This window comes from Salvelinus sp. IW2-2015, unplaced genomic scaffold (genome assembly GCF_002910315.2).
Source record: "Salvelinus sp. IW2-2015 unplaced genomic scaffold, ASM291031v2 Un_scaffold5412, whole genome shotgun sequence".
Lineage (NCBI taxonomy): Eukaryota > Metazoa > Chordata > Actinopteri > Salmoniformes > Salmonidae > Salvelinus > Salvelinus sp. IW2-2015.
Window position 1 is genome coordinate 16732 of NW_019946677.1, and position 11801 is coordinate 28532.

General features: G+C 41.7%; 1 protein-coding gene across 1 annotated transcript; it reads left to right on the forward strand.

Moving 5' to 3' along the window:
- The first annotated feature begins 444 nt into the window (after positions 1 to 444).
- LOC112078225 (progestin and adipoQ receptor family member 4) lies at positions 445 to 9823 on the forward strand. Its single transcript, XM_024144527.2, has 3 exons — positions 445 to 815; positions 8362 to 8580; positions 9298 to 9823. The coding sequence occupies exons 1-3, from the start codon at positions 542 to 544 to the stop codon at positions 9729 to 9731; spliced, it is 927 nt and encodes a 308-aa protein (XP_024000295.1). The 5' UTR covers positions 445 to 541; the 3' UTR covers positions 9732 to 9823.
- The last annotated feature ends 1978 nt before the right edge of the window (positions 9824 to 11801 follow it).

The window sequence follows — 11801 nt, forward strand, 5'->3', positions numbered from 1 at the left end:
TTTAGCTGCTTTTACGTTATGACCTGCTAACGTTAGTCCTGTATTGGAAATCTGACCGCTAAACCCATTCCTCTGTAGTCAGTGGTATCAAGGTGACGGATGGAAGTAGCTAAGCTAAAGCCACTGGACTTGTGAACCGGTGCAGATAAACTAACTATGGCTAATGCTATGTGCCGTGGAATGTTGTACGCTAGCTAGCGACACATTGAGTAACTAGCTAGCAGCTACCATGATTTATATTGTGTTAGCTAACCTCCGACAGATGTTGGGTGTTATGTCGGCAATGAAATGTAATATGTAATGTATACCACGGGCTTACACCATGTATGTGGTTGGCCTCGTCCTTGTCAACCCCTGTGGTTGACACAAGTATCGTTTTTTAAAAGCAAACAGCGGGATAAAAACGCTGTCACCGGGTAGTGGTGCTGAAAAGAAAGAACATTTTCTGTCGCTAGCTCGCTACAGTACTGTAGCTATGGGAGCTAGCTAGCTATGTAGCTAGCAGCACATAATAGCTAGCTAACCCCCCCAGATTTTATCAATGGTGTCTAATAAATTTTTATTCGCAATAATTCTATTATATGTGTATATAGGTGTACAGTCATTATTTTACTTTTTTGGCGGCGTCGTTTTAACTATTTTGGTTGCTATGGCATTTTTAAATGGACCCAGACTATTAGACTGGGCGAATTCACCTCCTCATCTTCAATTCAACAAATACGTCCTGACTGGATACCGACCAATATCTTCTGTCCAAGACTGTATAAGAAGCCTTTTTTACATGCACAACGAACTGGGAAACATATACACACATGGTGAGTTAAAATATTTTGAGATGAAGATAACTTGCTGGCTGGCTAGCTAAATTTCTCTAGAAATAAATGAGTGGGTTTGCTAGCTAGCTAGCAACAGAGCAGTGCAGATCTTGCCTGGGTGAAGGCTTTGCTATGGAGCGATTTCAGTGCCAACAGAAACGATTTGAATTCAATATTTTTGTATTAAGATGTTGAATTTAAATTCTATATTTTTCGATTTGTAATGCACAAATTGAGTTATTGAATTCATGAATTGCACTTGTATTCAATTTCAATTGCATTAAATATTCAAATACAATATTTATATATTCAATTTCAATATGGTATATATTACTTTCATTGTCTGGGTATTAAGTTTACAAAATATAATTTCTGTCACGTTCTGACCATAGTTCTTGTGTGTTTTACTTGTTTTAGTGTTGGTCAGGACGTGAGCTGGGTGGGCATTCTATGTTGTGTGTCTAGTTTGTCTGTTTCTATGTTTGGCCTAATATGGTTCTCAATCAGAGGCAGGTGTTTTGTGTTGTCTCTGATTGGGAATCATATTTAGGTGGCTTGTTTTGTGTTGGGGTTTGTGGGTGGTTGTTTCCTGTCTTTGTGTTCTGCACCAGATAGGACTGTTTTCACATTTATTGTTTTGTAGCTTGTAGTGTTCTCTTTATTAAACATGTTGAACACTAGCCGCGCTGCGTTTTGGTCCTCTCCTTCATCCCAGGAAGAAAACCGTTACAATTTCAAGTTTAGCAAAGTTTCATATATTCAACTTCTCAGATGCATTCAGATTCACTTTTCAAATTCAGTTCTTTAAATTCAGATTCAAAACTAGAGACATCATCCTGGTATTTTGCTAGCAAGGAATGGTAGAAAATAACAGATAGAATCAAACGCTCCAGGGTTCTCTCCAGGATATTTTAACAAGGTGGTGCTGCAGAGTACGGCTGAGGGGAGGCCTGGAGCAGGGCAGTGACCCCCTTTGGACTCAGAGATTTTTACATTTTTAACACGTGTAAGTGCCATTTCCTCCAATCTAAAGCAACAAATACTGTATTAAATTCTAACAAAAAAACATGTGTTTTACATAGTGGTGCAGCCAGTCTACAAGGTGGCGCAGCACCCCACTTACATTGGGGAGAACCGTGCGCTCTGTGTTAAACAGGTTTCAGGCGTTTTCTAAAGCCAATGTGTCATGTTGAATTTATCTTCTTCCAATGAATTTGGCTCTAGCGTTTGAACTCTTTGGGCTATAAGCTATTATGACCCCTTTGCTGAAAGCTAAAACTTGGAACATGGTTGTGGTTTCTGTGACAATGCTTATGTGATGAGAACCTTGTCCAAAGACGTGTTAGTTTGACATGTTAGACATATTAGTTTCAAGTCTCCGGCAAGGGTACTCATTATAATGTGATTGACTGGGTGAAGACTTTGTTAACCTGCTGAGCTAAAGCCTAGGCATTGGTCCTGTGACTTGGATGGGTCTCTTCGAGGAGGAGGTCAAAGGGGGGGTGAAGTGTAACAGGTGGTACATCGACCATGCTTGCATGATGAGTACTCTGAGACCTGAAAAGTTGCATTGTCTGGCACACAGGAGACCTGTGTTAGAACCTAATCATTTCTTCCGGTCTCAGGCAAGGTTGTTCATCACATGCATGGATCACCAAACCACTGCTGTTGTGCTCTCATTAAATGTGGTAAACAGATTCTTAAGCTTTTGTTTGCCACAGAAAGTGTTGTTCTACAGTAGGCCTGAGTTCGAACCCAGTCAGTTATATTGGTGCCGTGAGTATGAGGTCAAAGGTGGGTGAAATGTAACCGAGATCCACACTCTTTTAATGAGTAACCTTTATTTTTTATTGAACCTTTAGTCATTATTTTACCACATGAGGAGCTGAATTTGCCCAGTCTAATACCACATAGGCAAGTCAGTTAAGAACAAATTCTATTTTTTACAATACTGGGCCAATTGTGCACCGCCCTATGGGACTCCCAATCACGGCCGGATGTGATTCAGCCTGGATTTGAACCAGGGATTGTAGTGCTGCCTCTTGCACTGAGATGCAGTGCCTTAGGCCCCTGCGCCACTCAGGAGCCCATGCTGGAGACTTGAAGACTTGTTAGCTTCCTGAACTCATCCATATGGGATTTAGCTAAGTGGGCTAACACAGTCTTATGACAAGCTGGAGACCCGGTTCGAACCCAGTCAGTCACGAGCAAGATTAAATAGGGAGTGGAAAGGCTATCCTCAGAAGGGCTTTGACAGGGCAATTCAACTATATTCTTATGGGGGCCAAATTGCATTTATTTTTGTCACACTCTATTACGTGTCCTGCGTGTGCTGTGTGCATCATAGAGGGGAACAGAAGGAACGACAATATTCAAGAGAGTCTTAGAGAGTCCCATTCAGGAATGGGGTCATAATAGCTTATAGCCAAAATGGTACACATATTAGAGCCAAATTAATCTGAAGAAAATAAATMAAACATGCCACATTGGCTTCAGAAACCGCCGGAACCCTGTTCAACCTGTAGAACGTTTGATTCAATCTGTTAACTTCTACCATTCCTTGCTGACAAAGTACCAGGATGTTGCCTCTGGTTTTGAATCTGAATTTAGAGAACTGAATTAGAAAATGTATTTAATTCAATTTAAATTAAACTTTAAAACTATTAATTAAATTCAGTTTTCAATCATGAAATACAAGTTCAATTTATTTATTCAATGATTCAATTTGTGCATTACAAATTAAAAAATGTTGAATTCAAATACAGTTTCTGTTGGCACTGAAGTCGCTCTGTACTGTGACCAGTGACAGGAGCCATGGAAAGGGTTAGCTGGCTAGCTAACTAGCAGCTTGCTATTGTAGTTAGTTGAATCATAGTAAGTTGCCATAGGCAAAACCAAAGACAAATCTCATCACCAGCTGATGACTAATATAATACGTTTTATGTAAAGTTTTAGTTGCACTTGGTAGTACATTACAGCACAGAATAAACTCGTAATAACGTGGTAATTGTCAGAAAGTATGGTAACAACATTTACATTTAAGTCATTTAGCAGACGCTCTTATCCAGAGCGACTTACAAATTGGTGCATTCACCTTATGATATCCAGTGGACAAGTTTTAACAAGTTTTAGATATTCACAATGAATTTGCCCACATACTCTTATAATTTCAGTATATGTGTTGGGCAGAGAAGGAGAAGGCTGTCTGTGTCTCTAAAAATCCTCTTCATTTTCAGATTGAAGTGACCAAGATTGCATATGAAACCAMGGTCTRTAGCATAGGATTCTTGATGACCTCAAGTGAAGTCAACTTGCTACGGTATAAAGGATGCTTGTGTACCAATGGAGTGTTGAGTTTTAGTGTCAGCCAACTCCTTCCATTTTACTTACAGCACACCCTGRCAACAGTCAMTWYAACAGACAGGATTAGTGATCACCAGGGCAGGGGGGAATTTATTCCTGAAAGGAAGAGGAATCCTTTATTAAGACCAGGAATGATTGATTGATTGGCAGGCAGCTTAGCCTCTCCCTTACTATGCAATTTGTCATTCAGAGAAAGTAATTAAAAGAAAAAGGATGTTCAGAGAAAAAGGTTTGTCATTCAGTGAAAAAGGTTTGTCATTCAGAGGAAAAGGTTTGTCATTCAGAGGAAAAGGTTTGTCATTCAGAGGAAAAGGTTTGTCATTGAGAGGAAAAGGTTTGTCATTCAGAGAAAAAGGTTTGTCATTCAGAGGAAAAGGTTTGTCATTCAGAGAAAAAGGTTATTGCAATATTCTTGCAGCATAATAGCATTCAGAAAATAGGCTACATAAATACGGATGTATGACTCATTGGGTCTCATTGGGTAAAAGCGTCTGCTAAATGGTATATATTTATATATTTCAAGTTGGTGAAGTCACACAGGTCCCATTTTTAGTAATATATGGCACCTGAAAACCAAATAAGATCACAAATGGAGTCCACATGCTACATTTGCACAATAGGTTCAACAGCTGGAATACTTTTGGATAGAAACACGCAACTCCTGTCTAAAGAGTAGCAATCATACTTTGGACCGCTTAGGCTGTGTTTACACAAGCAATCCAATTATATTTTTTACACTAATTGTTTTTTTGGCCAATCAGATCAGCGCTGAAAAATATCTGATGTGATTGGTCAAAAGACCAATTAATGGAAAACCCCCAGAATTGGGTTGCCTGTGTAAACGCAGCCTTAGAGAGCCTGTCCAGTTGTACTGTTCAGTAGTGCTGAGCGGGGTATGGAGGGAGGGGTGCAGAAGAGATCACACTCAAAATAGATGTTAGACAGGAGGCTGGTGGGAGGAGCTATAGGAGGACGTGCTTATTGTAATGGCTGGAATGGAATAAATGGAACGGTATCAAACATGGAAATCACATGTTTGACTCCATTCCATTTATACCATTCCAGCCAATACAATGAGCCTGTCCTCCTATAGCTACTCCCACCAGCCTCCTCTGGTGTTGGATTGCATTGGCTGTATCACCTGGCCAGGACAAATGATTTTACATTTGTAAAAGCAGAGTGAGCAAAAGATAGGGAAGAAGGCAGGATGTGGAGGAGAGTGATATGTGTGTATCAAATTTCAAGGACCTGATCTTGCTCACCAAGCACATCCCAATAGCCTAAGTGAAGCAACCTACAACACATCTCTGTAGTTTAAGGGCAATTCCATGGTAACGGAATTATGCTGATTTTTCACAGGAAAGAACTGTGATCTTTGCATCTGCACTGTTTTTCCAGTAAATGTTTTAATTGTATTTACTATGCAGGGATTTCCCAAAGAACGTAAGAGAGAAAAAAAACAGAGCCTTCAGAATGTATTCATACCCCTTGACTTATACCTTTTTTTTTTGTTGTTACAGCCTGAATTTTTTTATTTTATTCTCTCATCCATCTACCCCATAATGACAAAGTGAAAACATGTTTACATTTCTTTTGCAAATGTATTGAAAATTAACACCCATGAGTCAATACTTTGCAGAAGCACCTTTGGCGGTGATTACAGTTTTGAGTCGTCTTGGGTATGTCTATCAGCTTTGCACATCTGATTATTTTTTTCTCAAGTTCTGTTAAGTTAGATTGGGAGTGGTGGTGAACAGCAATCTTAGTCTTTCCACAGATTTTCAATAGGATTAAAGCATTCCAGCGTTGCTTTGGCTGTATGTTTGAGGTCATTGTCCTGTTGGAACGTAAATCTTCTCCCCAGTCTAAGGTCGTTTGCACTCTGAAGCAGGTTCTCATCAAGGATTTGCCTGTATTTGGCTCCATTCATTGTTCCCTCTATCAGTCTCCCAATCCCTGCAGCTGAAAAGCATGTCCATAGCACCATGCTGCACAGTAGGGATGATGTTAGACGGTTGATGTTCTGTGCCTGSTTTTCTCCAGACATAGCGCTTTGCATTCAGGCCAAATAGTCAAATTTGTCTCATCAGAKCACAGAATATTTTGCCTTWTGCTATCAGTCTTTCACATGCATTTTTGCAAACTCCAGGCATGCTGTCYTGGCTTTTTCTCAGAAGTGGCATCTGTCTGGACACTTTCCCTTAAAGTGCTGTAGAGACTGTTGTCCTTCTGGCAGGTTTTCCCATCTCAGCCAAGGAACTCTAGTTCTGTCAGTGTTCATTGGGTTCTTGGTCACCTCCCTGACCAAGGTCCTTCTTGCCCGGTTGTTCCGTTTGGTAAGAAGGCCAACTCTATGCAGAGTCTGGGTAGTTCCATATTGTTTTTATTTCCCAATGATGGAGACCACTGTGCTCTTGGAAACTTTGAACACTCTACAAGTTGTTGTATACCTTCCCCAGATATATGCCTCATCACAATCTTGGACATGTACTAGTTCCTTGGACTTCATGAGATAGTTTCAGCTCTGACATATATCGACAGGTGTGTTTCTTTCTAAATCATGTCCAAAAATTTGAATTGGCAACAGTTGGACTCCAATCAAGTTGTAGTGACATCTCAAGGATGATCAAAGGAAATTGGATGAACCTGAACTCAAGTTGGAGTGTCAAAGCAAAAGAGTGTGAATACTTATGTAAATTGGATATTACTGAATTTCATTTAAAATAAATTTGCAAAAATCTTGAAAAAATACGTTTTCACTTTGTCGTTATAGGGTATTGTGTGCAGATGGGTGAGAAAATACATCTATTTAATCAATTTAGAATTCCGTCTGTAACAACAATATGTGGAATAAGTCAAGAGGAATGAATACTTTCTGAAGGCACTTACACTCAGTGGCCAGTTTATTAGGTACACCCATCTAGTACCGGGTCAGACCCCCCCTCTTGCTTCCAGAACAGCCTGAATTCTTCAGGGCATGGATTCTACAAGGTGTGGTTGGTGTTCAAACATGGCTCAATTGGTAACAAGGAACTTAACGTGTGCCAGGAAAACATTCCCCACACCATTACACCACCGCCACCAGCCTGTACTGTTGACAGCAGGCAGGATGGAGCCATGGACTCATGCAGCTTAGGCCAAATCCTGACTCTGCCATCAGCATGACATAACAGCAARCGTGATTAGTCGGACCAGGAAAAGTTTTTCCATTCCTCAGTTGTCCAGTGTTGGTGATCACGTTCCCATTGGAACCTCCTCTTCTTGTTTTTAGCTGATAGGAGTGGAACCCGGTGTGGTCGTCTGCTGCATTAGCCCATCCGTGACAAGGACCGACGAGTTGTGCGTTCCGAGATGCCGTTGTACTGCGCCGTTATTTGCCTGTTTGTTGGCCTGCCTGTTCGCTTGCACGATTCTTGCCATTCTCCTTTTGACCTCTCTCATCAACAAGCTGTTTTCGCCCACAGGGCTACGCTGGCTGAATGCTTTTTGTTTGTCGCACCGTTCTCAGTAAACCCTAGACACTGTCATGCGTGAAAATCCCAGAAGGCCGGCCATTTCTGAGATACTGGACAGTCGTACCCCGCTCAAAGTCGCTTATGTCATCCTAGCGATCAATCAAACAGTAACTGGATGCCTGTTTGCCTGCCCCATGACTCACTGTCTGTAGGACCGAACCATTTAAAAAATCAATTTTTATTACTTACTTTGTTATCATAAGGCCATTGTTTGCTCTAGATTGCAGGAAATTGCAGTTACAGGTGTTCATAAATCTTGGCTGTACTCTGCAGCACCTCCTTGTTAAAAATTCCTGGGGAGAACCCTGGTGTGTAAGTTGTTCAAAGTAGTCATTGTACATAGTTGTTTTTTGCTTGCCATACAGTCTCTGTGTAATTCTGTTACCGTGGAATTGCCCTGTAGTGCAGCAGTAATTGTTGCTGAAGCTAAACAAAAAAAGGTGTCTATGCAGTAGCGCTATGCCGTATTGCTAATGTGATTGGAAATTCATAACACATTTGACATTTTTTGTCATTTCATTGGAATAGAATAACAGGTGAAAATAAACTATCCAGTACAGTAGTGCAAACTGCAAGCGTTTTGTATTGGTAAATCTGGTGCTAGTTGTCAGCAAGATTTAGGCCTAWTTGACCGAACCCTGTTTATCCSCTTCACCCCTRCCTGACAGGTATCCCTCTGCTCTGCTTCCTGTTCCTCATCCCSCTCAACTTCCCCTGGTCCCAGATCAGTGTGACATGGCTGGGTGTGGTCCACTTCCTGGCCTGCCTGTCCCCCCAGCTGGGCTCTGTGCTCTACCACCTCTTCATGAACCACGAGGGAGGAGAGCCTGTCTACCACACCCTTCTCACCCTCGACATGTGCGGCATCTGCATGATCAACACGCTGGGTAAGTAGAGGGGCTTCTGGGTAGCAACTAAAAGCTCTCTACTCTCTCATTCTTTCTTTCATTCTCTCCCTTTTTATCTCCTTCTCTCCTTTCTCTTCCGGCCTTTTGTTTTCTGTGTACACTCTGGCACAATCTTTTTGCGCAAATCCTTTTTAATTTACATATATGCAAATCATCTTGAGTATCCAATAAGCGATGGGTCGTTCCAGCAATTTGATGCCTTTCAAGATGTGTAACTTGGTAGGGGGGGAAAAGTTTGATTTCACACTTTGTCATAAAGAGCACATGCATAACCTAATAAAAATAAAAACATTTTCCCATCTCATAAAAAAATGACTACATTAAGTGCCAAATAAAGTATTATTATTATTATTATTAAACCTTTATTTTGACAGGGAAGTCATCTATATATAAAGTACCAGTTAAAAGTTTGGACACACCTTCTCATTCCAGGGTTTTTATTTTATTTGTACTATTTTCTACATTGTAGAATAATAGTGAAGACATCAAAACTATGAAATAACACATATGGAATCATGTAGTAACTAAAAAGGTGTGAAACAAATCAAAATATATTTTATATTTGAGGTTCTTCAAAGTAGCCACCCTTTGCCTTGATGGCAGCTTTGTGTGCATGATTCTCTGGGATGTGAATATTTGTTGTGGTGTAGTTTAATGACTAACTGCCTCTGACTTTGTGTGTTGTGTTTGCCTCAGGAGCGCTGCCCATCGTCTACAGCACCCTGCTGTGCTACCCATTCACCCGCACAGTGGCTCTGCTCGTCTACATCCTGCTGTCCAGCTACGCTATCTACTCGGCCATCACGGCGCGGAGTAGCGTGCGGCGTCTGCGCTCCTTTGCCTGGCAGGCCCTGTTCCGCTTCTCCTTCTTCCTGCTGCGCTGGGTGGGRGTGGGCGGCGGCAGCCCCACCTCGCTGCAACACTTCCTCACCATGGACGCGCTGGCTGTACTGGGCGGGATCATCAACATCTCYCGRATCCCAGAGCGCTTCCGCCCGGGCCTCTTTGACTACTGGTGCAACAGCCACCAGATCATGCACGTGCTGGTGGTGGGCTCCATCCTCTACCTGCACTGGGGTGTGCTGGACGACCTGCTCTGGATCAACAGCCACCACTGTCCCTCAGACTGAGCCCCACCCTGCCTGGAGGAGGACCAGCGGGGAACAGGGTTTAGGACCTCTGGGGGGGGCTGTTTCAATAGGTAATGGTTGGGAAGGGAAGATGGGAGGTGTTCATGAAGACGTGCATGGAAGGCCAGATAAAGTGTTTTACATAATAGGGATTGGTGCAGGCTTTGACACATGTGCACCGAGCAAGAATGTTAATACTGTATCTGTGTCCATCTTGCCATTATACATGCGTTGCTATTTATATTAGGGAACACACACAAGGATTTGGATATTGGCTCACTGGTCAACACACACACACACACACACACACACACACACACACAGCAGAGGATCTGTGAAGATTACACACAAAGGAGACTAAGGATTTGATATCAGAAATACACATAGAAATGTCTTCAAAAAAATCATGATATGCAAGTGAAGTTACACTTGAGCAATAGTTGATTTTCTGTTGATCCTCGTGTCAATTACCATTTCATCCTATGGCTTTTATCAAAGTGGATCCGTCAATGATGCATTCATTCTTTCTGAAGTATTTTTCAGATGTCATTCTATTGCAACCTATGCAGCACATAGCATATAAACTTTAGAACAAACACACACCGCACACACTCACAGCGTAGCATGCATACATGCTAGTAATGCACAAGTAATGCACAAAGCACTCCCAGACCCGTCACAGAGTCCTATGGAACTACTTGAGTTACTGTGTATTAGAGAGGATATTCTCCCTCATTGTTTCTTCCATGTTTTGTTTGTCTTCTCCCTTCTCTCTGGCTTTGTCTGTCTCTCTGTGGTCAGGTTATGGGTAATTGGGTATGGGTGAAGGGTATGGGTAACTGGGTATGGGTGAAGGGTATGGTGTAAGCTGGGAATGGGTGAAGGGTATGGGTAACTGGGGTATGGGTGAAGGGTATGGGTGAAGGGTATGGGTAACTGGGTTATGGTAACTGGGTTATGGGTGAAGGGTATGGGTAAATTGGGTATGGTGAAGGGTAATGGGTAACTGGGTAATGGGTAACTGGGTATGGGTAACTGGGTATGGAGTTGAAGGGTATGGGTAACTGGTGGATGGTGAAGGGTATGGGTAATGGGTATGGGTAATTGGGGTTATGGGTGAAGGGTATGGGTAACTGGGTATGGGTGAAGGGTATGGGTAATTGGGTATGGGTGAAGGGTATGGGTAACTGGGTATGGATGAAGGGTATGGGTAACTGGGTATGGGTGAAGGGTATGGGTAACTGGGTATGGGTGAAGGGTATGGGTGAAGGGTATGGTTAACTGGGTATGGGTGAAGGGTATGGTTAACTGGGTATGGGTGAAGGGTATGGGTAACTGGGTGAAGGGTGTGGGTAACAGGGTATGGGTAACAGGGTATGGGTAACTGGGTATGGGTGAAGGGTAACTGGTTATGGGTGAAGGGGTTCATTCCTTGGCTTGTTAGTGCTCATTTTGTTTGAAGTTTACCTCCCTTTTAGTGCAGTCCACATAGCCTAAATGCTAGACTGAACTTGGATGCATTGTGCCATTGAAAATACAACCATTTTGAATAGGGAATCATGACAGATTATCCACGTTTACAATTGCTATTGTTGAGTTACATTAAGTTGCTCATTATTATTGGTTGACCTTAATCTTGTGAGACAGTGCTTTTTATTTATTCATCAATATCTATATTTAAAGTGACAATTCCTCACATTTAACTGAGGAAATTGATTTGGTTTTGAATACGGATTATTAGAATTAGTTCATGACTATTAAGTAAAAAAAATATATTTTGTTGTTGATTATTGTAATCATGTTTGGCACATACTGTAGTCAATGAAAAGGGCACATAATATCTTAAATGAAGATGCCTAAAACAGACCAAATGTCTCTCTTATAATACCTGAACAATAGCTACATGACTGTGCAGGATGGATCTTGTTGACTGAAAAGGGAAGTTCTGCCACCAAACAGATGCCAAATGTTTATTACGCTACAGTATTAGAGAGACCGTTTGTGATGAGAGTTTTTTAAATTAGAATGCACTATTATTATTTGACTACTAGAAACCAGTAGGTTCCCCTG